The 24,474-nt window shown below is 47.3% G+C and overlaps 2 protein-coding genes across 3 annotated transcripts in view; one reads left to right on the forward strand and one right to left on the reverse strand.

Moving 5' to 3' along the window:
• Positions 1-329: 329 nt before the first annotated feature.
• Positions 330-4,701, reverse strand: LOC143839138 (uncharacterized). 2 transcript variants are annotated; one of them, XM_077340966.1, is made up of 3 exons: positions 4,510-4,701; positions 3,029-3,146; positions 330-779 (listed from the first exon to the last, which is right to left on the reverse strand). In XM_077340966.1, exons 1-3 carry the CDS (start codon positions 4,657-4,659, stop codon positions 439-441), a joined length of 609 nt encoding a protein of 202 aa, XP_077197081.1. In that variant the 5' UTR covers positions 4,660-4,701; the 3' UTR covers positions 330-438. The 2 variants fall into 2 exon arrangements, with proteins under 2 accessions (XP_077197081.1, XP_077197082.1); XM_077340967.1 differs by having other exon boundaries at positions 333-779; positions 3,029-3,251; positions 4,510-4,646.
• Positions 4,702-12,337: 7,636 nt separating this feature from the next.
• The window catches only part of GYS2 (glycogen synthase 2), a 34,873-nt gene continuing 22,736 nt past the window's right edge, over positions 12,338-24,474 (forward strand). Inside the window, exons 1-2 of the mRNA XM_077340232.1 lie at positions 12,338-12,863; positions 19,561-19,742. Coding sequence (XP_077196347.1) covers positions 12,743-12,863; positions 19,561-19,742 — 303 coding nt within the window. The 5' untranslated portion in view covers positions 12,338-12,742. The remainder of the gene's footprint in view (positions 12,864-19,560; positions 19,743-24,474) is intronic.

Here is a 24,474-nt window from a genome sequence, read left to right on the forward strand (position 1 = left end):
TTGCCTTTCCACACAGCAAATTTCCAGTTGCAAAAGTGCATTAGAACTGGATCAAAAGTGCATTATTTAGCGTGTGCGAAAGTGCCCAAACTGTGTCTCAAAGGAAGCCATAATTTAGCAGTTGCTAATATGTGAACTGACTGGCGACTGCATGAGCACTTTCTCACACACGAAATAAAGCACTTTTGATCCAATTCCAATGCACTTTGCATCCTACATGTGTACCGATTTAGTTAAGAAGTGAGGAGGAATGAACTTTAGTTTTGAAACCCCTGGAAGGACAAAGAACAAACGAAATCTGGTTTGCAGAAGTAATGAACATCCTGGGTTTTTTTTTTACAAGCAAGGCTTTTGGAGAGGATTCCTTCTACCCCCCTCCCAGCCGTCATATGCTATCACTGCCCAGGGACATGCTGTCTTCGAATGGCTTTGGAACACTTAGCAGTTTTCGGCCCAGGGTCCTCCACACTGAATCCCCCTCCTCTCCGGTCTGAGCTTGAGCAGAGCTTGTAGTATTTGGCCGCTGGTTTCGGAAACCGATTCCGTGTCGCTGGCCAGGACGCCTTCCTCCTGCCGTTTCCCGAAACGCAGCCCGAAAGGGTTGAAGTTAAATTTGCTCCTGGTGAAGCGGAGCCTGCAGGAGATCTGACTCTCGGTATCGCTCTCCTGGAGGAAGTAGCAGAGGCTGGAGGGATTGGACAGCTTAAGGACCTGGGAGTCCCGGGCGGCTTGGTAGGAATTCCTCTTGGCTTCCAAGTCGTTGTCCGGGTCTGCCAGGTCTAGGAGAAAGAGCAAAGAGCAGAATCATGCAAAGACACTTGAACCATCAGAACTAGCCAGTGTGTGTACCCTAAGGTAGGGGTGGTCAAACTGCGGCCCTCCAGATGTCCATGGACTACAATTCCCATGAGCCCCTGCCAGCATTCGCTGGCAGGGGCTCATGGGAATTGATTGTCCATGGACATCTGAAGGGCCGCAGTTTGACCACCCCTGCCCTAAGGGCTTTCCCGCATACTCATTTTCCTTACTTGTAAATTCATTTGGGGTCTCCTCCACCCCCGCTCCGTGGGACATGAGTTTTGCTTCCTCTAGTGGTGAATTAGTTATTATATTAGCTGATGTCCATCCTATACTCTTCTGAAGAACTATTGAAAGACAAACAGATTTCCCTGACAAAGCCTATTTGCAAAACACATTTTTGGATATTTTGTGTGTGTATATATATATGTTTTTATCAGTATATACCATATTTGCCGGCGTATAAGACGACCGGGCGTATAAGACGACCCCCCCAACATTTCCACTCAAAATACAGTACTATGAGCCACTATGGGCAACTATGTCTATCCCAACTGAAGTGCACCCGGCGTATAAGACGACCCCCCCCCCCCCACTTGGAGGCATGTTTTTCAAGGGGAAAAAGTAGTCTTATACGCCAGCAAATACTGTATATGTTCTATACGCTAGAGGGCATCACCCCAAGGGTCAGACATGACCCAATGCTTGCACAGGGGATACTTTTACCTTTATATGTTATAAATAAAAATAAAAATAAAAATAAAAATAAAAATAAAAATAAAAATAAAAATAAAAATAAAAATAAAAATAAAAATAAAAATAAAAATAAAAATAAAAATAAAAATAAAAATAAAAATACATATACATATACATATACATATACATATACATATACATATACATATACATACACACACACATGTATATGTATGTAAATATATATATATATATATATATATATATATATATATATATATATATATATATATATATATATATATATATATATATATATATATAATAATAAGTTAATGACTGGCTCTGTCACTGGTGTCGTCGGGAAAGGTTTGGATTTCTGGATCATGGTCCGCGATGTCAATATGAGGGGCTACTGTCAGGAGACAGGGTGCACCTCCCAAGGCACGGAATACAGTATTTTGGGGAGAACCCTCGCACACCTGGTGAAGAGGGCTTGAAACTAAATCCGAAAGGGGGAACGAGACGTAAATTCAGAACTTTTGGACTTGGCCTTTTAAAAATCTCCTATCATAAAAAAAACCCCCTGCAGTTTAAATCTGCCGGGAGGTATGTCCAACGCAAACCAATATAATATGTAATCAAAACATACATAGAATGGGGGGAACCCTGTAGGAATATTACAAGCAAGGAAAATGAGAATGCAGAAAAGACCTGATCTAGACTGCACTATTGTATATACTGCGTCTGCCTCACCAAACTTTCTCTCCATGTTTATAAGAAACCCACCCAGCCAGGGTTGCCAATCTCCAGGTGGGGCCTAAAGCTCTCCTAGAATTCCAGCTCATTTCCAGAACACAGATAGGGCTGCCAGCCTCCCGGTGATGCCTGGAGAACTGCTGGGAGAACACCTGAACTCCAGAGAGCAGTTCCCTTGGAGAAAATGGATGTTTTGGAGGGTGGACCAATCTATGGCAGGTCTGCAATTGCCATGCGCCCTTGCCAGCACACGCAAGCAAAGGTTCATGGGAATTGTAGTCTATGGACATCTGGGGAGCCACAGGTTGCCCACCCCTGGTCTATGGTATTAGATAAACTGCCCAGAGCCGTATGGAAGGGCGGTATAATAACATGAATGAATGAATGAATGAATGAATGAATGAATGAATGAATGAATGAATGAATGAATGAATGAATGAATGAATGAATGAATGAGTCAGTCAGTCAGTCAGTCAGTCAGTCAGTCAGTCAATCAATCAATGATAACCTGTTGAAGTCTCAACCCTCCCCAAACCATGTTGTCTGCAGACTTCCCCCCACCTCTCAAAAAATCTCCAGGCAGAAGTTGTCGGCTCTAACAGCAGAAGACGGTTGTTTTCAAGGAATTGGCCCTCTGGACAGGCAGGCTGTATGGCTTCCCATCCCTTATGATGCTCCATCTCTCCCCAAACTCTACTTTCTTCGTCCTGTCCCCAGACCTCTAGGGATTCCCCAATATGAAGCTGGCAGCTGTGCAGACACATGACCGACGTACCTGAGAAATCAACCTGCAGGACGGATCGGATGTCCCCGTAAAGAGGTTTCCCAAAAGCCGCATTCTGGTGGACGGTCAGCACCCAGACGAGAAGCAAAAGCCTGAACATTTCACCGTCCTGATTTGGGGAGGGGGGGAGAGGAGGGGCTTCGTTAGTGACAGGTCAGATCTTTTTGATTTCCTGCCTTTGCACTGAGTTCGCCTTCGAGGTGGCCCAAGAATCCTGTTAATGAAAATGATTTTTTTAAACCGTTAGCTGCCGTTCCACAGTTGAAGAATCTGTGCTCAACCCAGCAATGCCCTGAAGCTGTGTCCATACCAGTCCTTCCTTTTCTCAGCTCCGCCTCACAAGGGTGTTGTGAGAATGAAATGAAAGGAGGAGACCCTGGATGCTACTTTGAGCTCCTTTGAAGAGGAGGAGGAAATGGTCATCTCATCAGTCCATAGAAAGAAACTGGTCATTGCTAATGGTTATAGTTTGGTAGAACCCTAGAGTTAGAGGGGGCCATCCAGGCCATCTAGTCCAGCCCCTTGCTCAGTGCAGGATCAGCCTCAAGGATCCAGGAGAAGGATCTGCCCAGCTGCTGCTTGAAGACTGCCAGTGAGGGGGAGCTCCCCACCTCCTTAGGCAGCCCATTTCACTCCTGAACTACTGAGAATGCAGATCCTCCCCTCTGATATCTAGAAAATAGCATTTCACAGATAATTTAAACCCATGACTGCGGAAGGAAGGAAGGAAGGAAGGAAGGAAGGAAGGAAGGAAGGAAGGAAGGAAGGAAGCTGGGTTTTTTTGTACGCTGCTTTTTCCTACCTAAAGGAGTCTCAAAGTATCTTACATTCGCCTTCCCTTTCCTCTCCCCACAACAGACACCTGTGAAGTAGGTGGGGCTGAGAGAGCTCTGAGAGAACTGCCATTGGCCCAAGGTCATCCAGCTTGGTTGCATGTGGAGGGTTGGGGAATCAGACCCGGTTCTCCAGATTACAGGCCACCGCTCTTAACCACTACACTGAGCTGACTCTCAAAAGGAAGGAAAGAGAAAATTAGTAGATTACAGCAGAATTAGTAGATTACAGCAGAAAGATTAGTAGATTACAGCAGATAGATTAGAACAAGAGAATCCAGGGAGGGGGGGATGTCAACATAGATTTTAACAGAAAATCCTACAAAAATTGAAATCCTAAAGAAAGGAGAACAGTTCTGCGATGTGCAGAAATAGAAAACTGCCTAAACAGAACTAGAACCATTCCCAAGAACTGTTGGGCACACAGGGGTGATGTGAGAATGAAATAGAATCATAGAATCACAGAGTTGGAAGGGGCCATAGAGGCCATCTAGTCCAACCCCCTGCTCAACGCAGGATCAGCCCAAAGCATCCTTAAAAAGATGGAATCCAGGAACTTCTCTGGAGAAACACGCTCCGTACAGCCCCGGCCCTGGGGGATGCTCCACATCCCTGCAAGTCTGAATGCAAAGCACTCACCTTTGTGAACAGTCCAGCCTCTGGTGAGTTTCTCCCCTCCACTTCAAGTGCTCCACAGTGCAGGCAGGTCTCCTTGGTGAAGCAAACCAGCTTCTGCCTATCTGGGTTTTGTAGGCTTCGTAGAATTACGAACTTGACACAACAAATCATGATTTCAAAAGAACAGAAGCGGCAGCCCCCTCTTGCTGCCAAAGCCGACCCACCTTCTTATGGTGAGGTTGTTTTGCGGAGAGCGCCACCTGGTGAGCGGCTTTCACTGTGCAATGAGCTCCATGTGTAGTTTACCGACTCAGTTCTGTTTTAGAAAGCTGGGGAGAGGCTGTGGCTCAGTGCTTCTGGCTTGGCACGCAGAAGGTCCCAGGTTCAATCCCCAGCATCTCCAGTTCCAGGACCAGGCAGCAGGTGGTGTAGATTTCAGTAGATTTCAATCTACAGGAGGGATTGTGGTTCAGTGGGAGAGCCTCTGCTTGGCATGCAGAAGGTCCCAGGTTCAGTCCCCGACATCTCCAGGATCTGGCGTTGAGTTTAAACGCTCAACACAGATAGCCTGGAAGACTATTTCCATTTCCTCCTGCTGGTCAGAGCTCTCTGCCAGCTGGATATCTGGCTGGGCTAAGCCCTCATCCAGCTGAGGCTTGGGTGAAATTGGGAGCTCCTGGAAAGGCTTTTCCTCAGAGGAGCCCTCCCTAACAGGACCTGGGTTCTCAACACCTTCCCATTGTCCTGTAGTGCTGTTTGCTTTCCCCCACCTTCTCTCTCCTCAGAGTGGCTGGGGAGATCCAGCAGCTTTCTCCACCCACCATGGCCTTTGGGAGATGTGTGGGGTGAGAAGGAGGCAGTCCATCAAACCACAGCCTTCTCTATCCAGCCCAGCCTTTGGAAGAGGTGGGGGTGGATGGGAAGAAGGCAGCCCCCCCACACACGCACACCATTTCAGCCTTCTTTACCCAGCCTGCCCTTTGGGAGATGGGAGTGGGTGGGCAGCCCATCTCCTATGGCAGGGGTAGTCAAACTGCGGCCCTCCAGATGTCCATGGACTACAATTCCCATGAGCCCCCTGCCAGCATTGCTGGCAGGGGGCTCCTGGGAATTGTAGTCCATGGACATCTGGAGGGCCGCAGTTTGACTACCCCTGCCCTATGGTCTTCCCCAAGCAGCCTAGCCTTTGGGAGATGTTGGGATGGGTGAAAGAGGCAGCCCCCCTGTGGCCTTCCCCACCCAGCCTGGCGTTTGGGAGATGTGGAGGAAGGAAGGCAGCCCACATCTCCATGGATTACCTGGCCTGGCTTTTGGAAGATGTGGGGCTTGGTGAGGATAGCATTGACCTGTGTATGGGGGTGTGGGTAGAAGGACCAGTGCCCCTCCAAAACAGCTGTTTTCTCCAGGAGAACTGATCCTTTCCCCCTCTTTCTTTCTCTCTCTTTCATCTTCCTGAAGGACCCCACCTGGAAATTGGAAGTCCAGCTGGCTGCATATGGAGGAGGAGTAAGGAATCAAGCACAGCTCTTGAGATTAGAGTCTGCTGCTCTCAAGATGGAGCAGGGAGTGGGTGTGGGTGTGGGTGTGGGGGGAGAGGGATAGAACCTAGGAAGGTCACAGAGCAGGTGTAATTGCTGGTGCCCATTGTATTCCTGAAGATGAAACTCAAATACTTTGGCCACCTCATGAGAAGGAAGGACTCCCTGGAGAAGAGCCTAATGCTGGGAGCGATTGAGGGCAAAAGAAGAAGGGGACGACAGAGAATGAGGTGGCTGGATGGAGTCACTGAAGCAGTCGGTGCAAACTTAAATGGACTCCAGGGAATGGTAGAGGACAGGAAGGCCTGGGGGATCATTTGGCATGGGGTTGCGATGGGTCGGACATGACTTTGCACCTAACAACAACTACAACAATTGTATTCCTGGATGTAACGGCCTTTGCTTCTAATCAGAAATATAAAGTTGAAGCAACTCTTAATTTTAGCCTTTCCTTAGTATCAGACCCTTCCCTGGTATTTACAAGTTACTTTTAGCACAGCTTGATACCTGCTCTCCTAAATTTTACTGGGTGAAAGTTCATTTTTTAATATAGTGAAGAAAGAGAGATCTGCCTTCTCCACTATAGAACAAAGTCAATTTCCAATAATTGAATGACCCTTAGACAGTTGTAATCATGACCACCCCATCAACATCTCCAGTTAAAAGGTCTTCTTTGGGGGGGGGGGACCATAACTATATATATTCAGTTCTCACCAAACCTGGCAGGCAGGTAGAAGGGAGTCAGCTGAAGGTCTCCTTCAACTTTGGTGTTTCTAGCATGTTGTTGCCTATGCTGGCAGGGGCTCATGGGAATTGTGGTCCATGGACGTCTGGAGGACCACAGGTTGACTACCCCTGTTCTATGTGATCCCATGCCAACAGAATGCACCTGGAGAACTCTGGAGTCCAGCACTGTCCAAAACATGTCACTCTGAATGTCCATATTTGGGGCAGGGGGAAGTACACAATGGGCAGGACCCCAGATCCATTCTGCTAGCAGATCCAAACCATTTTCCTCCAGCCAAAAAAGAGAATTCCTGGATGCCTACAGCTTCTGCACAGGATGGCTTCGTCTTGTTGCAAGTCTTGTCCTCAAGGCTTGTCTCAGCAGAGATTTGCCTCTTGTTATTCCCCCCTCCTCTGCTGTCTCCAATCCTCTCCCCCCTCCCCTTGTTCAAGAAAAGAGACTCCTGCTGTGCTTGGCTCCCCTCCCCACTCTGAGCTTCCCCAATTGAATACAGAATACTTTCTGTTTTAATTGGAGGGGAGGGGTTAGAGGAAGATCCGTGTTCAAATCTATCTGAATTCAGCAGGATCCACAATGGAAAAAACAAAGTAAGTGCAGAATCAGCCCTGGTTGAGAAGGCCTGTTCTATTAAGTCCGCAAATGCTGTAGGAAAATCAGTTTTAGCTGGTGTTGGGGGACCTCTGCTGGTATGAAAAAGAAAACAAGACTCCAGCAGCCCCTTAAAGACAGTGTCATTGGCCGCAGATTGTGTTGTGCTACTTCAGACCAACACAGCTGCCCACTTGAATCTTCTTCAATAGGAGCTTTTATGAGTCAGAGCTCACTCACAAAAGCTGGTGAAGAAATAAATGCCGGTCGGTCTTTAAGATACCATTGGATTTTTTGCTTTATCAGATGATGAGCAACTGACCACTTTGCACGCCATCAGGAATTTGGGCGTGACCTTTGAGGCCTCACTTTCCACGCAGGCCCAGATCTCACCAGGCATTTTACCATCTGCACCAGGCAAACGTACCTGTGCCCTACCTGGCCCCGGAAGAACCTGCTACAGTCATCTATGCAACGGTCACCTCCAGACTGGATTACTGTAACTTGCTTTACATGGTCCTGACCTGGAAATTGTAGCTTGTGCAGAATGCAGCTGCTCGGGTCCTCACGAAGGCACATATTAGATCTGCCCTCCAATGGCTTCATTAGTTGCTGGTTGAATTCCAGATCAGGTTCAAAGTTTTGGTGCTGACCTTCAAGGCCCTGTGTGGTCCCAGGTTCAATCCCTGGCATCTCCAGTTGAACAATTTGGCAGTAGGTGAGGTAAAAGACCTTTACCTGAAAATATGGAGACCTGCCACCAACCTCAGAAGACAGTACTTTTCTCAATGGGCCAAGGGTCTCCGATTAGGTAAGGCAGCTTCATGAGCATTCATGTGTTCACACAGTTTGTAGGGATGCCAATCCCCAGGTAGGATCCCCTGGAATTCTAGCTTATCTCTAGACTAAAGAGATCAGTTCCCATGGAGAAAATGGCTGCTTTGGAGGGGGGAATTCCATAGCCCTGCCCCCAAATCCCACCCACTCCCCACAAAAAATCTCCATCCCAGTATTAACCAGCCCAGAGCTGGCAACCCTGTTTATAGGGTAACTATAAATCTAAAGCAGCCTTTATCAACTTTTTTACTGTTGAGAAACCTCTGAAACATTCTTCAGGCTTTAAGAAACCCTAGAAGTGGCGCAACCGTGCAGAATATGGTTGGGAAGCAGAGCTGTGGACACGCCCACCTGGGGCCCCTCCCCTTCCCGTCCACTCTAGGCCAATCACTGGCCATTTGGGGAGAGGGAAACAAGTCAACATGACAATATATGGTCATCTTACCCAATAAATGTTTAACAAATTACACAAACACACACTTATTTATTTATTTGTTTTCTGATTTGTATACCGTCACTCTCGGCTCACCTGGCTCGTGGCAGTTTACATTAATTAACTGATTGGTTAATTAATTAATTCACTCCCACCCATTTGGGAAACCTTTCCGGGGCCATCACGAGACCCCACAAAACCCTGGATGAGAAAGCCTACTCTAAAGGAATTCGTATTACAAAATTAAGAGTCCTTTTCTCCCATAATCCACTAGGGGGACTCATCTGCATTGAATTCCCCAACTGCGGCTCAGCTAAGAGAGGAGGGGGCATCTAGACTAACTTTGATTGTGTTCAGATTTCATCTCAGTTTTGTCTCTTTCTCAGACTATCCTGGGGGAAAAAAAGATTGTATCCTTTGTCCTCACAAAAGATGGAGCTCGTTTTGGATTTTTTAAAAACAGTTTCTCTTGCAGGCATGCACACCTGTGTTTTAAGGCAGGCTCAGGTGGGTTGCCTTGTTGCTCGGAAACAGCTGAATCAAGTCCAGTGGCACCTTGAGGATGCACAAAGTTTTATTCAAGATGTAGGCTTCTGTGTGTAAGCACTATCTGGTAGGGTGGCCGGGTCTTATCTTCATTGGTCTAAAAGAGGCTGCTGGACTTAGATGTGTGTTTTAAGTATTCATGTATTTCTTTGTGAGCATAGAACAGAAAGGCACAAAGAAATCTACTAGATCCGACTAGGCCAGCCATTCTCAACTTTTGTTTCTTATATCAGTGGTCCCCAACCTTTTTATCACCGGGGACCACTCAACGCCTTTTACTGAGGCCCGGTGGGGGGGGGTAGTTTACTCCTCTACTCTCAACCACTGCCCTAACGCTCTCTGATCGCTATGGTAATGTTTAAACATCCCTTCAAAATAAGATACAGACACACCACAACAATGAACATAAGGAACATTTTATTTTCATGGAAATTTTAACTCATGACAATGACAAATCAATGGGAACCTTGAGCTTGTTTCTCTGCAACGAGATGGTCCCATCTGGGAGTGATGGGAGATAATGACACCCGAAGTGTGTTGTAAAGGGCCGGGGGGGGGGGGGGGGAGAGAAGGCGTCCTTCGCAGCCCACCTCCAGTTAGTCCATGGACCACATGTGGTCCGCGGCCCACAGGTTGGGGATCGTTATCTTATATGATGCTTTTCTCTTCCCGAAGGAGTCTCATAGAATCATAAAGTTGGAAGGGACCTCCTGGGTCATCTAGTCCAACCCCCTGCACTATGCAGGACACTCACAACCCTATCGCTCATCCACTGTAACCTGCCACCCCCTTAAGCCTTCACAGAATCAGCCTCTCCGTCAGATGGCTCTCCAGCCTCTGCTTAAAAATTTCCAAAGATGGAGAACCCACCACATCCTGAGGAAGCCTGTTCCACTGAGAAACTGCTCTGACTGTCAGGAACTTCTTCTGGGTGTTTAGATGGAATTTCTTTTGAATTAATTTCATCCCATTCATTCTGGTCTGTCCCTCCGAGGCAAGAGAGAATAACTCTGCCCCATCCTCTACATGGCAGCCTTTTATATGCTTCAAGATGGTTATCAGATCTCCTCTCAGTCGTCTCCTCTCCAGGCTAAACAGAGCAAGCTCCCCCAACCTTTCCTCCTACATCTTGGTCTCCAAACCCCTCACCATCTTTTTTGCCCTCCTCTGGACACGCTCCAGTTTGTCTACATCCCTCTTCAACTGGGGTGTCCAAAACGAGAAGTCGGTGCTCCTAAGCATTACACCCAGCTGGCTTTCACAGAAACCCCTAAAACTTTCCTCAGACTTTGAGAAACTCAAGAAGTACTGCAATGGTGCAGAATATGTCTGGGAAGTCTAGCTGTGTACATGCCTACCTGGGGAACCTCCCCTCCCCACCTGCTCCAGGCCCATCTTTGGCCATCCCCAGGCCCCACCCCAAAAATCTACAGGCATTTCCCGGCTGGTAGAATCATAGAATCATAGAGTTGGAAGGGGCCACACAGGCCATCTAGTCCAACCCCCTGCTCAACGCAGGATCAGCCCTAAGCATCCTAAAGCATCCAAGAAAAATGTGTATCCAACCTTTGCTTGAAGACTGCCAGTGAGGGGGAGCTCACCACCTCCTTAGGCAGCCTATTCCACTGCTGAACTACTCTGACTGTGAAATTTGTTTTCCTGATATCCAGCCTATATCGTTGTAAATGTAGTTTAAACCCATTACTGTGTGTCCTCTCCTCTGCAGCCAGCAGAAACAGCGTCCTGCCCTCCTCCAAGTGACAACCTTTCAAATACTTAAAGAGGGCTATCATGTCCCCTCTCAACCTCCTTTTCTCCAGACTGAACATTCCCAAGTCCCTCAACCTATCTTCATAGGGCTTGGTCCCTTGGCCCCAGATCATCCTCGTCGCTCTCCTCTGTGCCCTTTCAATTTTATCCATGTCCTTCTTGAAGTGAGGCCTCCAGAACTGCACACAGTACTCCAGGTGTGGTCTGACCAGTGCCGTATACAATGGGACTATGACATCTTGTGATTTTGATGTGATGCCCCTGTTGATACAGCCCAAAATGGCATTCACCTTTTTTACCGCTGCATCACACTGCCCAGCTCAGAGCTGGCAGCCCTGTAGAAGAGCGACTGAGTAGAGTTTTCATTGGTCAAGGGACAGAACAAAAGTGGCGTGCAAGACCACTGAATACGGTCTGCAAAATGAACACACGTGTGAATCTGCAAAATTCAAACCGGGCCACCTCGTTTCAGGGTGTATATTGGATCTCCATGTCCTCCCCAGTCATAGGACAGGATATATGGCCAATATTAGAAATTAGCTTTCTGAATTTTAACTATACCAGGTTTCAGATCATATTTTAACAGCCAGCATGGCATAGTGGCTGAGAGTGGCAACTTCTAATCTGGGGAGCCGGGTTTGATTCCCTGCTCCTCCACATGCAGCCCGCTGGGTGAACTTGGGCTAGTCGCAGTCCTGTTGGAGCTATTCTCGCCGAGCACTTCCCTCAGAGCTCTCTCAGCCCCACCCACCTCACAGGGTGTCCGTTGTGGGGAGAGGAAAGGGAAGGCGATTGTAACCCGCTTGGAGACTCCTTCAGGCGGTGAAAAGCGGGGTATAAAAACCAACTCTCCTTCATCTAATATACAATACAATGCCATACCTTTATTGGCATAAAGCAGGCTAGCAAGATGAGCAGAGATAGTCAAAATACACCAGTCAGTTTGAATTTGAAGACTGAAGACAGAAATTCAGCCATAATATAAGTGACATCAGCATCTTTAATCACAATAAAAATCAGCAGATCATGTCTTGCTTCGGTAGCATATATAGTAAAATCGGAACGATACAGAGAAGATACAGAGAAGATACAGAGAAGATACAGAGAAGTGTGGCCCTTCTTCTAATATAAAAATGTTGTAATCCACCTTTGAGTCAGAGGAGGCAAGGCCGAATAGGTGTATAGTAAATTAATAATAATAGAAGAAGAAGAATTGGTTTCTTAATAATAATAATACAATTAACACTCAAGTGCCGAATGCAACAGTTTAGGAATCGGCAGGACCCGTGAGGATCACATGTGCTTCACCGGCAAGGCAATGGGGCAGAGCTTAACCCCAAAGCCACCCAGGGCTGGATCCTCCCCCAGGACTTACCTTGAGGCCCTCCAAGGGAGCTTTACTTAGTCCTGAACCTGGGGGCTTTCGAGCACAGCTCAGCACAGGCCTGTGAGGGATTGTGCAGCCACATCTGGGCCTCCTTTCGCTCCTGGCTGCCCAGCCCACTTGGAATTTTCTCTGTCTGCCAGCCGCCGCCGCAGTTACAGGATTGTGTTGAGCTAATTGAAAGACTGGTAGCCAGAAAATGCTTTAAGTCCATTAGCTGTCAAGCGCTCGGGGCAAGAACTCCGCCCCCCCCCAGCCCCGACTTCTCGAAGCCTCTTGTTTTCCTGACGGACTTTTCTAGCGCAAAGCAGCAGTGAGAAAGGACACTGCTTTTTTTTTTCTTCCAAAAAAGGGGGCCTAAAGATCATAAGGCTGAGTGGTGAAGAACCAGCAAAAGCTCCAGACCTCAGATGCCTCTAGGTCGGCGTCTGTCCGTCACCTCCCTCAATGGGCTGCCCCAGTGGGAAGACGAGGACTTACCTGTGGAGGATTTGTTGCTCTTCGAAGTGGCCTGGGAGGTGACTAATAAAGGTTGGTACCCTCTTGTTTTTAAATGTGTCAGCAACTGGTGCTCCGTAATGTTTTTGCCTGGAATGCAGAGTGGAAGGGTTTGTAAGCGCTAAGGACCGAAGGAACCAGGGTGGTTAAGGAAAGGACAGTCGTCTCATGCAGAGAAGATGCTAAAGAACTGTTGCACATGTGTGGAACTTTGCAAAGTTGGGTTGGTTTTCTTGCTGCCATGATTTTCATGGTGTGGGAATATGTGCAAAGTTTCAGCCACAAAATGTAATTTTTTTCCGAACTGCACACCTGTTTCCCCCCAGGGATTTTTAGCATGCAGGGAAATGCGTTCTTCAGATTGTATTGATTTTATTGATTCATTCATTCGTTTAATTGATATACCGCCCTTCACTGTGACATTTCAGGGCGGTGTACTTGGAATGGTAGAGCTAGTATACTTAAACCAACCTTTCTCAGCTTTTTGCCTGTTGAGAAACCTCTGAAATATTAGCTTCAAGAAACCCCAGAAGTGAATCATAGAATCATAGAATCACAGAATCATAGAATCGTAGAGTTGGAAGGGGCCATAGAGGCCATCTAGTCCAACTCCCTGCTCAACGCAGGATCAGCCCTAAGCATCCTACAGCATCCAAGAAAAGTGTGTATCCAAGTGGTGTGATCATGCCAAATACGGTTGGGAAGCCTAGCTGTGTACATTCCCCCCTCCAGGCCCATCATTGGCAATTTAAGGGGGGGTCAACATGACCATATATGATGATATCACCCAATAAATGCTTAACAACTTTTGAAAAAAATTAAAAAGTAACGCTCACCCATTCGGGAAACCCTTCCAGGGCCCTCAAGAAATTCCAGGGCTTTACGAAACCCTGGTTGAGAAAGCCTGGTTTATATATATATAACAATATGAACCGAAGGCAGAATGAACATGAACAGCCAGGCAGCAATAGAAATTCGGGGACTTTGCACACAGGGTAATAGATTGCAGTAGATCGGGCCGTGTGTGTTTGTGAGCAGGTGGGCAACAGCCTTAGGTTGGGGTGTGTGGAGTGTCGCTTGACAAGGGGCAGAGTTGAAGGAGGTTCCTGATTCCGGTCTCAACCAGAAACCTGTAACAATTGTACATACAAGGAGTCTTCCAATTGCACATATCATGTGCATGTACTGCCCTGGGACAACACACAGTTTGTCTGTGTGTGTACAGGCTTGGTATGCACTACACCAAATCCTGATTCTTTCCAAGATTCCAGTTTGTGAATACCAAAACCGAAAATTCGTACATTGGCGCTTTCTGACAACACCGCTGATATCTGGAAATGGCCAAAATGGAGCGAAAATTCTGCATTCACTGGAAATTAAGCGAAATGTCGGAATTCAAATGTTCTAAAATCGCAAATCAAAATCTTGCTCTTGAAATGTTGGCTTGTATGTTTTTGTACCGTGGCAATCCAAGCTGTATCTGGAATTAGGAAGGTTTGTATGTGAGTGGAGGGGAATTCAAATATAATGAAAATTCGGCACCCGCTAGAAATTAAGCAGAATATCGGACTTCGTACGTTTGAAAGTCACACTTCAAATTTTTGCTCTTGAAATGTTGGCTTGTACATTTTTGTACTGCAGCTTCCCAACTTGTATCTGGAATTGAGAAGGTGTGTGTGTGGCGGTGAGGGGGGGGGTGTTCAAATATAAAATTTAAATTTTTGTGAGCCAATTCCAGCTAGAAGGTTTTGGTCGAGAATCTTTTCCCACCTGAAAGAAAATGGTTTCATCTCTCAATGACACGCCGCTCCTGCAGACCAAATCTTACCCTATCGCATTGTTTATTGGATGAGACCCTGCCCCCTTCCCCCAAACACAGCTCTCCTCAGATCCCACCACAAAATCACTAGGAATTTCCCAATCTGGAGCTGGCAAGCCCTTGTCAGGCCTGGCCGCAAGAATCCCTCCCCCCCAAAGCCCCTGCCTCCTCCCCCTTCCTTTTTCGGACAGAACCAAGCAGGGAGTACTACGGCCACCTAGCAACATTCTCTGGGGGGGGGGTCTGTTTTTTTTAAAGCTACAGGTGCTTTTAAAAATCATTTCTGGCTTTTTAAAACCACCCAGTGTGTTATTTTTAGATTTCACATTATTCTGCAAACCTAGGCCCCCTTCAGCAGACGTTGGATAATGCACTTTCTGTGTGCAGAACAGGAAAATCTACTTCTAAAGTGCATTGGAAGTGCATTATCTTAACATGTGCAGACTTTTTCAGTTTTTTCACTGTTCTCTCTAAGCTCTCTCAGCCTCACTTACCTCACAGGCTGTCTGTTGCGGGGAGAGGAAGGGAAGGCGATTGTGAGCTATTTTGAGATCCGTTTGGGTTCCATAAAGCAATGGACAACAAACAACCTTCTTCTTCTCCTCCTCTGAAGCCAGGTGGCTGCTGGGCCCAGTTTGGTTGACAGGTGGCTAGCTGCCAGCCCACCCTCAGCATCACTGCAATGCTCACTGCCATGTAGTCTCAGCTTCCTTCACCACCATAGAAAGTAGTTGCATTGACTGCATATGCACAAGCAATGCTCTTGCTTAGAGGAAATTTTCTTAACACCATGTGATTTTTTTTACAGTTTTCAACTTTCTTTCTTTCTTTCTTTCTTTCTTTCTTTCTTTCTTTCTTTCTTTCTTTCTTTCTTTCTTTCTTTCTTTCTTTCTTTCTTTCTTTCTTTCTTTCTTTCTTTCTTTCTTGCAGGAAAATCTCTTTTTCCCAGTGGGGCTTGATCTGCAGATTTAAGCAGCCGCCCACGCTTGAGAAATAGATGTATAGATGATTGATGTACAGATGTATAGATGTACAGAGTTCCAGCGTCCCCCTCCACTTTGGCCACTTTCTCAACCCTGAACTGGCAGCCAATCTTGGTTTCATAGTTCTTTGGACCAAAGGCACCCTGTATAGGGGGGGGGGGGCTGGCCTGATTCAGTCCTGAAAAGATTGACCAACCTCACCCCAGCATGTCCTGCTGAGTTATATTTTGCAAGTAGAGTATTGCAATGGAATTAGAGGGTGAGACCTCTGGTCATCCTTCAGATTCACTCAGGGGGGTTCTTTGCAACAAAAGAGTCCGGGCGGTAGCAATGTGGGGGTGTTCCCCTCACTGATGCTGAAAGCTTTGCACGGTGTGAGTGTGCAAACAGCCATCAAGTAGCAGCCAACCTCTGGGGACTCCGTGAAATTAATGAGCAGTAGGCTTAGAACGGATTTTGAGGGCTGATGCATAATAGAGGTTGACAAAATTATATATGAGACTAGGGACAAAGCCCATTGCATTCAGGAATACAACAGGTACTAGATAAGGGGAGGCAGAGTGCAAGAACTCTGTGGACAGCCTCTCCCTCTCCCCAGGACCTGGAAAGGCTGCAGGCAGCTATTAGGGAACTCACCAGCAGGGGCAGCTCTCACCGGCAGGGATCTGCAGCCTCCGAGCCTCAGAGGGAGTGAAAGGAGGAGGGGGTGGTCAGGGGTGGGGGACGGAAGGCGATTGGCTGGCTGCTGGACAGACAGGCAAACGGAGGAGGAGGCACTTAGGGGTGGGACGTCTGCCCTGAGTGGGTGTTAAGCACTGAGTGGCACTTAACTTAAGCCATGAGACACATTCCTCCTCCAAGCCCTTACCCGAAATATTAGGTGGAACAGATAAAGTAGAGAAAGAAGTCCTTTTCTCCTTTCCTCACACTACAAGAACTCATGAACACTCAATGAAATTAATAAGCAGTAGGCTTGGAATGGAGAAGAGGAAGGCCTTCTTCACACCTAAAATTCACTTCTGCAGGAAGGGGTGGTGGCTACATGCAAGAAGGGATTGGATAGACGTAGGGAGCAGAGGTCTTTCAGAGACTATTAGTCACAAAGCATAAAGGGAACACTCTGGCAGCAGGGATGCTTGGGAGGGGAGGCACAGTGGGAGGGTCTCTTGGGTTCTGGCCCTGCTGGTGGACTTCCTGATGTCCCTGGGTTTTGGCCACTGCGTGACGCAGAGTGTTGGACTAGATGGACCATTGACCAGATCCAACATGGCTTCTCTAATGTTCTTACAGGTGGGACACTCTGTCTGGGGCAGGGATGCTCTGTATTCTTGGTGCTTGGGGAGCAACAGTGATCACCTGACTACTTTGGTAGGCAGACTCTAGGGCATTATGCCCCATGGAAGCATCTCCCCTCTCCAAACTCACCCCTGCCCAGGCTTCACCCCCTAAATCTCTAGGTATTTCCCGACCCAGAACTGGCAACCCCAAGTGGACACCCAGGTTATCTAAACAAAATCTCTGTGTTTGGCTGCAGAGACTTTAGACCAGGGGTAGTCAAACTGCGGCCCTCCAGATGTCCATGGACTACAATTCCCAGAAGCCCCTGCCAGCGAATGCTCTCAGGTCCCCGTTGAAGGCTGACCTTGGCCTGGTAAATAAACATTCAAAAATATTTGTTCTCCAGGCAGTTGGCAACCCTGCAAAGTGTAGGGCCCGGTCTTTCAGAGAGAGACTGATACACAAGGGCAAAAGTTGGTTCTTTCTCTCTCTCTCTCTTTTCATTCTTTCATTCTTCCAAAGGGGAAGGAGAGGGTGCTCTCTTTGACTATGAAACTGGGGTAGAGGTTATGATTCCTCAGCTAAATGTTGTCAAATGTACACCCAGGAGTAAAGTTGCTCCTCTTGATTATCAAGGATCTTGAGTTCCCTTGGGGGGTCATGTAATTTCCCCCCTGTCTTCTTGTAAAAATCCTACATTGTCCCTTCCCCAGGTTGTTATCCTAACAACTGTTGGTAAAGGAGTACTGGCTGCTTAAAACAGGGATTCCCAAACGGGGGTCCGCGTCTGCGCGCCTTTCCCCTCCTGCCTTAATGGACTTGGCCAAAAGTGACGGAACTGGCTGCCTCTGCCCAGAGGGTTCAGTGGGTCGGCCATGGGTGTAAAAATCAAAGGGGGGAGAGTCAGTTGTGTCATGGCATGGGGGAATTTGGCTGTCTTCCCACATCCTGCCATTCTTTCAAGCCAACACGAAGTGGAGCCGCTGTATAGCGGTTAGTATGGAAAGAGCAAAAGGAAGGCAAAGGGTGTGGATGGTGACGTCACTTCCAGCGGCATGTCACTTCCAGGGGGCGTGGCAGGGAGGCGTGTCGGTTCCAAAGCCCCCTGTAGGATATTCTCCATATCCAGTTGAATCAGGCCCTGTACTGATCTAGCAGAATCCAATCGGAAGTCTCCAAAAAGCCAATCTGGACACCAGAGGGGATTGTTTGAAAAACACCAGGAAGCTACTAATCTAACTATGCTAAGTACGCATTGCCCCTGATGCCCCCTGCAGGATATTCTCCATACGCTGTTGAATTAGGCACACTACTGATCTTGCAGATTTCGACAACAACCCTGGGAGGTAGGCTAGGGTGATAGAATGATATGAGTCACAGGTCTCCGGGTGAACTTCTCATCAGTACGGAGATCTGAACCCCTCGTCTTCCGGTTCTTAGTCCGGAAAGGTAGACTCTGTTGAATTATACCCCATAATTCCTTCCTCTCCACAAATCCCAGTCTTTAGACTTTACCTCCTCCCCGCAAAACACACACACCAATCTCCAGGTATTTCTGATCTTGGCAGCTTTATCCAAGACTTTTTCTTTTTGCTGTAACAAGCTAAGACGGCTATCCCACAGAAAGCTGGGACCTACGGTGGATTGGACAAAGACCCATCTCTCTGGTCTTTGGAATAGCTGCAGATCTAAGAGGAATTCTGAACTCTCCACCCAGCAGCCAGAAATGAAGCAGAGAAGAACGGGCCTAAGGCAGGCGGGTCAATGCGTAACTTCGAGTAAATCATTGACCGCTGGTCTCTCGCTCTGTGTGTGGCTCAAGATAAAGAGAAGATTAGATGAGAGAGGTGTTCAAAAGCCCTGAAAACTTGACCCCAGGAAGACAAACAAGAACCAGGCCTTTGAAGTCATCCTCGGGGCGAAATTCCACCAACCGAGGTCCCAAAGCCATCTTTTACACTTTTATTTGGGGTGAAGGAAGATGGACCTGAGGGATATCCGCTGTAACAGGTTGGGCAGCAAAAAGCAAGTTCAGAGACAGTGGTGGTCACTGTGGTTTAATGGTTAAAAGTGGCGGCTTCTAATCTGGCGAGCTGGCTTTGATTCCCCGCTCCTCCACATGTAGCTGGCTGGGTGACCTTGGGTCACTCACGGTCAAAGAATCATAGAGTTGAAAGGGATCTCCAGGGTAATCTAGTTCTTCTTCTTCAACAAGCTGTATATGGTTTAATCCAGTTCCTCCTGTTGTGGTGACCCCAAATTATGCAAGTGTTCTTTCCCAGAAATTAAACTGAAACCCACTAATGGCGTGCAGATCCATTGTTCATGATTGTCCGGGGTTTCTCAGTTCAGTTCTGCCTCTTGTCCCACCATGCCGATCTCACTCTTTTCTGCTGCTCCAGACGGATAAACATTCTATCTCGATCTACCCTGCAAGGCTGTTGTGTAGATGGCAACCCGCCAGCCAAGCTGCTTGCCCTGCCGTGACCCCTGTGAAAGGGTTGTTCGACCCCCAATGGAGTCCCGCCCCCAGGTTGAGAACCACTGCCCTAAATTAACCCACAAAAGGCTCTGTCTCCTGAAAAGAGCCCCGCAAACTTCAGCCTAACTCCGATGCTGACATGTTTTTTTCCCCCTCATTCCTTTCCAGTTGGCGGCATCTACACCGTGATCCAGACAAAAGCCAAAATCACGCTGGACGAATGGGGCGAGAACTACTTCCTCATCGGCCCTTATTTCGAGCACAACCTGAAGACTCAGGTGGAGGTGTGCGAACCTCCCAATACGGCCGTGAGCAAAGCGATGGATATCATGAGGGAAAACGGATGCCAGGTAAACGAGGCCTTCCTTTCCGTTTCCTGAGGCGATTAAGCCGACGCTGAGGCGATTAATGCACTCAGGTAATGCTCTCCTCATCCCACGCTAGCGTCCAACGGCCCTCCGGACAAGGTCCATAAACCTGTTTGCGCAGGTGTTAGAGCGGCAAAGGTAATCCCTCCCCGGTTATTTTGGAGGAAGGCACCCGCTTATCCAATTAGACGTGCTAAGAGTCATCTATCAGCCCGTCTCCTTAATGGGATTTGAGTGCTCGGTTTCCCGTCCCTGAATAAGGCAGTCCAGTTTCTACAGACGTATCATGACCTTAGGCTGGCTGGACAGCTTGCACTGCAGTGCAGAAATTAATACACTTAAAACGTCAGGCGGGAAGGAGAAAGACTTATGGGAGCTCGTCAACAAATCGCTGGGGCAAACGGCAAAATTTGTTAACGCCCGAAACAGTGAGAACCATCGGCCAGACAGGAATAAACAAAAATATTATGAGTCCAATGACTTTTTTCTTTCCAGAATTCCTATTGGTTTAAGAGTCAAGGAGCACCTAGAAGGCTGACAAAATTGGCTGCAGGGGAGGAGCTTTTGGCAGGGGGCGGGACACTGTGGCTTTTGACATATTTGGAGGCCCACCCTAAGCGGGGGGAAGAAGCCAACTGAGCTGTCAAATCTTTTACAACCGTTTTGGCGGTTTTGAAATCTTAGTGAAGCTGTCCAAGGGAATTCATGACATGTGCCCCCTGCTGCAATGCTGTTTTGCTGCTCAGAGAGCACATTTGCAGGGATCCTAGCATGGCTTGGCAGTCTTTTGAGGGCAAAGTTGGTTTCTCTTATGCAATTTCTGCAGAGTCTGGCCGTTCTTCGACTCTTTTGGTTCTTCTTGTCCGGCCGTGAATTGCTGTTGTCAGGTTCCATCATTTCCCACCCATGGTGGCTTTCGGGACAAAGTTTGGCCATCTGATTCCATCTGCAGACATTTCTTGAAGCTTTTGTGAGGCCAATCCACGTATCTCTTGGATTCTGTCCATCCACCTTGTTCTTTATCTACCTCTTCTTCTGCTTCCTTCTATCTTACTATTATGCCTGTAGACTGAGTAGTGCTAATGCAAACCACTATGCAAATCAGACCTGGAGAAGTGAGCCAATCGTTGACTAGAACTGCTGGGACTTGATAGACCAATCAAAGGGTTTTGTGAAGGGCCAATCAGGCTTCTTGGCAGTCCGTCCAAAAGAGTATATAAGTTTGTGGGTTTATCAGTGTTTACTTCAATAAAAGAGCTGTGTTTTCGTAGAACTTTGCAGTCTGGGTCTACCAAACCTGCGGACTTAATACTAACCAAGCAGTCAGTTTTTCTATTTGAATGCATTCTGTGAACAGAGCAGAGTTTTTTTCCCCCAGATCTTTGCTTCAAGAGGGTGTTGGGTTTAATTTGGTCCAGAACAGATCGATTTGTTCTTCTTGAAATCCGAAATAATTTCAGTCATCATCTCCAGAATTCAGTCATCATCTCCAGAATTCCCTCCTATCTCTCACACTGCCTTAGGGTCCAGCTTTCCCACCCATATATTACCACAGGAAAAAACATTGCTTTGACAATCCGGATCTTTGTTGCTTTAGGATGCTTAGGGCTGATCCTGCGTTGGGCAGGGGGTTGGACTAGATGGCCTGTGTGGCCCCTTCCAACTCTATGATTCTATGATTCTATGAAATATCTTTGCCCTTCAGATTGCGTAACCCATGTTCATCTGAGCCCGGTTACATATCGCACATCTTACTGTACTGCCCATCAGTCTCCAAGCTTCGCCACCAATTGATTGACCCAATTTTGGTCGACTCCGTGCGCTTCCCCAGAAGCGACACGCAAGTTTTATTATTAGGGAAGTTTCCTACTGTAACAGAGAAGGTGGTTGAATTTCTGGCCATAGTTCTTCAAAACGAAACTTGCATCTGTAAGGGATAATGTGCTTCTCTTACAACCACCCCCTTCCCAGGATGAGTATTAGGGGTTCTTTTTTGGTATTTTGATTTCCCTTTTAGCTAATCACTAGTGAGAGTGGTGTAGTGATTCAGGCCAGTGGCTTCTAATCTGGCAAGCCTAATTTGATTCCCTGCTTCTCCACATGCAGCCAGCTGGGTGACCTAGGGCCGGTCACAGTCCTGTTAGAGCTGTTCTCACAAAGCAGTTCTGTTAGAGCACTCTCAGCTCCACCTACCTCACAGGGTGTCTGTTGTGGTGGATCTTTAGAAAAGCCCCTTTCCTGGTTGCCATCCTCTCTCCCCTCCTCCCTCCTTCCCCCTCTCTCCATTCCCCAAAAAATATGCCTTCTTTTTAAAAGGAGGTGATCGTGTTACAACGCTGTTTCTAAGTTTTAAAAAATTAGTCTTGCATTTTTACACAGCAGTGTTATGACTTTGTAACATTATAACCATGTTTTAAATTACATTTGGGACACTTTGGGGAAAAGGGAAGAGAATGGGGAGTTTAAGGGACACAACAAAGACAAAGGTGTAAGCAGGCACCATTTTGCAAAAAAAGACATTTTTGGAAAAGGGGAAGGTGGTAAAGCACGATGGAGGCTGCCTCCATAGGACTCAATGCAGAAAGCATGTTGCGTATTTCAGCCTGGGAAATAAGGGGAGGGAAGCCAAAATGCAGAAAGGCTACAGTCGACTCACAGCATCCAAAGGAAATACAAAGTGAGGCTATATCAAAGTATATCTCCTAATGCGGAAACTGTCCTAGGTAAATTCCAGGAATACTCAACGTGTGTGTGAGGGGTTCATGTCTTTCAAACAGCAACATAACCCATTAAATGTGGCCCCAGCATCAAGAGTCACAGAGTTGCTTACCTAAAAGCATTTCATGATGCTTTCAATGGAATTCTGCCTGTTTGAAGTCCCCCATTTAAAATTTCCTCCTCTCCTCTAGAGAACCAGTAATGCTCTTTGCCATTTTCTGTGTGAGATTGAGTATCATCCATGACATTGTTGCTATCTTCATTATTTGACCCATGTTGGCAGACTTTAATATGTAGGCTGCCCAACGAATGCATAGCTTTATTGAGACCTGAGACAACTTAGTTAAGAGACAGAGGAGAGAGAGAGAGGGTCCAAGCAGTCTAACTGACTAACTGTTCTTTTTCATCTGAAGGTTGAAGGGAGGAAGTGTGTTCAAAGGAGCAGGAAGTCTCCAACTGGACTCAGGAGGAGATTATTGGGAGAAAAAAAACACCAGGAAGTTCCTAATCTAACTATGCTTAATTCCCATGTCCTCTGATGCCCCCTGTAGGATATTCTTCATAAAACATCAAATCATGCACACTACAGAGATTGCATATCCTAACAACCCAGAAGCTCATAGCCTCCAAATCTCCTTTGGCTTTTCACCAATCTGCCCCATGTCTCCCTCGGTGCTGTGTAAAGTTTTCCCCAGTACCTCTTCCTTCAACCCCTGTCACCTCCCTTAATCTTTCCATCGTGTCCTTCTTTAATCCTGTCCCTTAATCTGTCTCTGCCCTCCAGCTCCCATAGCTCCCCACTGTGCAGACCGTATTAAATCTGATAGATTAACCTCCCAATCCCAATTTATCTCAGGGGAGGGTCCTTTGTATGAAGGATCCTGCAGAAATCGGTAGGGGGTAGGATAGATGACCGGGGACCCAAGGTAGGGCAAAGAGTCAAGAGCTGTTTAATCACACCCATTCCAATTTGCGAATGCCTAATTATAACTGTTAATAGATCATCTGTCGTTTCCATGGATTTGCAGGGCAGGGCTGCTGGCATCCTCTTAATGGTTTCTCCAGGCCCCAGCCATAGGCCTAGCAAAACAGCCCCATTCTACAGGCCCTGTGGAACTGATTGAGCTCCCTCAGGGGTCCTGATCTCATTTGGTAGAGCATTTCACCAGGCTGGGGCCAGCCCCGAAAAGGCCCTGGCCCTGATTGAGCCCAGTTTTATTTCTTTGGGCTGGGAAACCTGAGCAGATGTTGATTGCTTGTCCTCAAGACTCTCTGGGGGGCATATGATACCCTGACCCCAGTCAAATATTTGGTGAAATTCTGCCAGATGGCCACAAACATTTCTTTAACGTCTGATTTTACTTGCTGGTGCCATGTTTTAAAGGGCTTGGGAGAGAAATCCAGGAGTTTGGAGTATTTGGACAAAACCCGGCCAACCTACCTGACGGAGATCTTAAAAATATCTCGGCTGACAAGCCATGGAGGCGGAAAGTCTGAACATACCACCCATCCCTTGACGTCCTCGGCGATGCTCCATTTTAAAACATTTTATACTTGCTGAGACATGCCGCTTGGATTACTCTCTCCTTCCCCCCTCTTCCAGTTTCCAGTTCAGGTTTTTAAAAGGGGCGTATCGAAGTCCTTATGCCTGCAGGTAGAAATGGGAAGGGGGTTAGTGCGGAATCTGAACAATGGTTTTAGGACTTTGGGTCCCCCGGGGCAGGTTTCAGCGTGTCTCTGCCTCCGCAGTTTGATGAAAAGACAAAGATGAGAAAGCAGGTCTGAGACCTGGGTGGGCTTTCGCCTGTTCTGCTCACAGTGAATGAAAGGATCGCGTAGGACCACCCAGCATATTGGGACGTTCTCAAACGCATGCAAAACTTCATCCTGACACTAGGCAAGAGATTTCTCCATATAATCTCTGCTGCCCGCAGCGAGATGGCTTATTTCTTTTAACGATTGTCACTGTTTAAGCAGTCAACTAAAATCGCACCAT

Source organism: Paroedura picta, chromosome 5, assembly GCF_049243985.1.
Source record: "Paroedura picta isolate Pp20150507F chromosome 5, Ppicta_v3.0, whole genome shotgun sequence".
In the NCBI taxonomy this organism is placed as follows: domain Eukaryota; kingdom Metazoa; phylum Chordata; class Lepidosauria; order Squamata; family Gekkonidae; genus Paroedura; species Paroedura picta.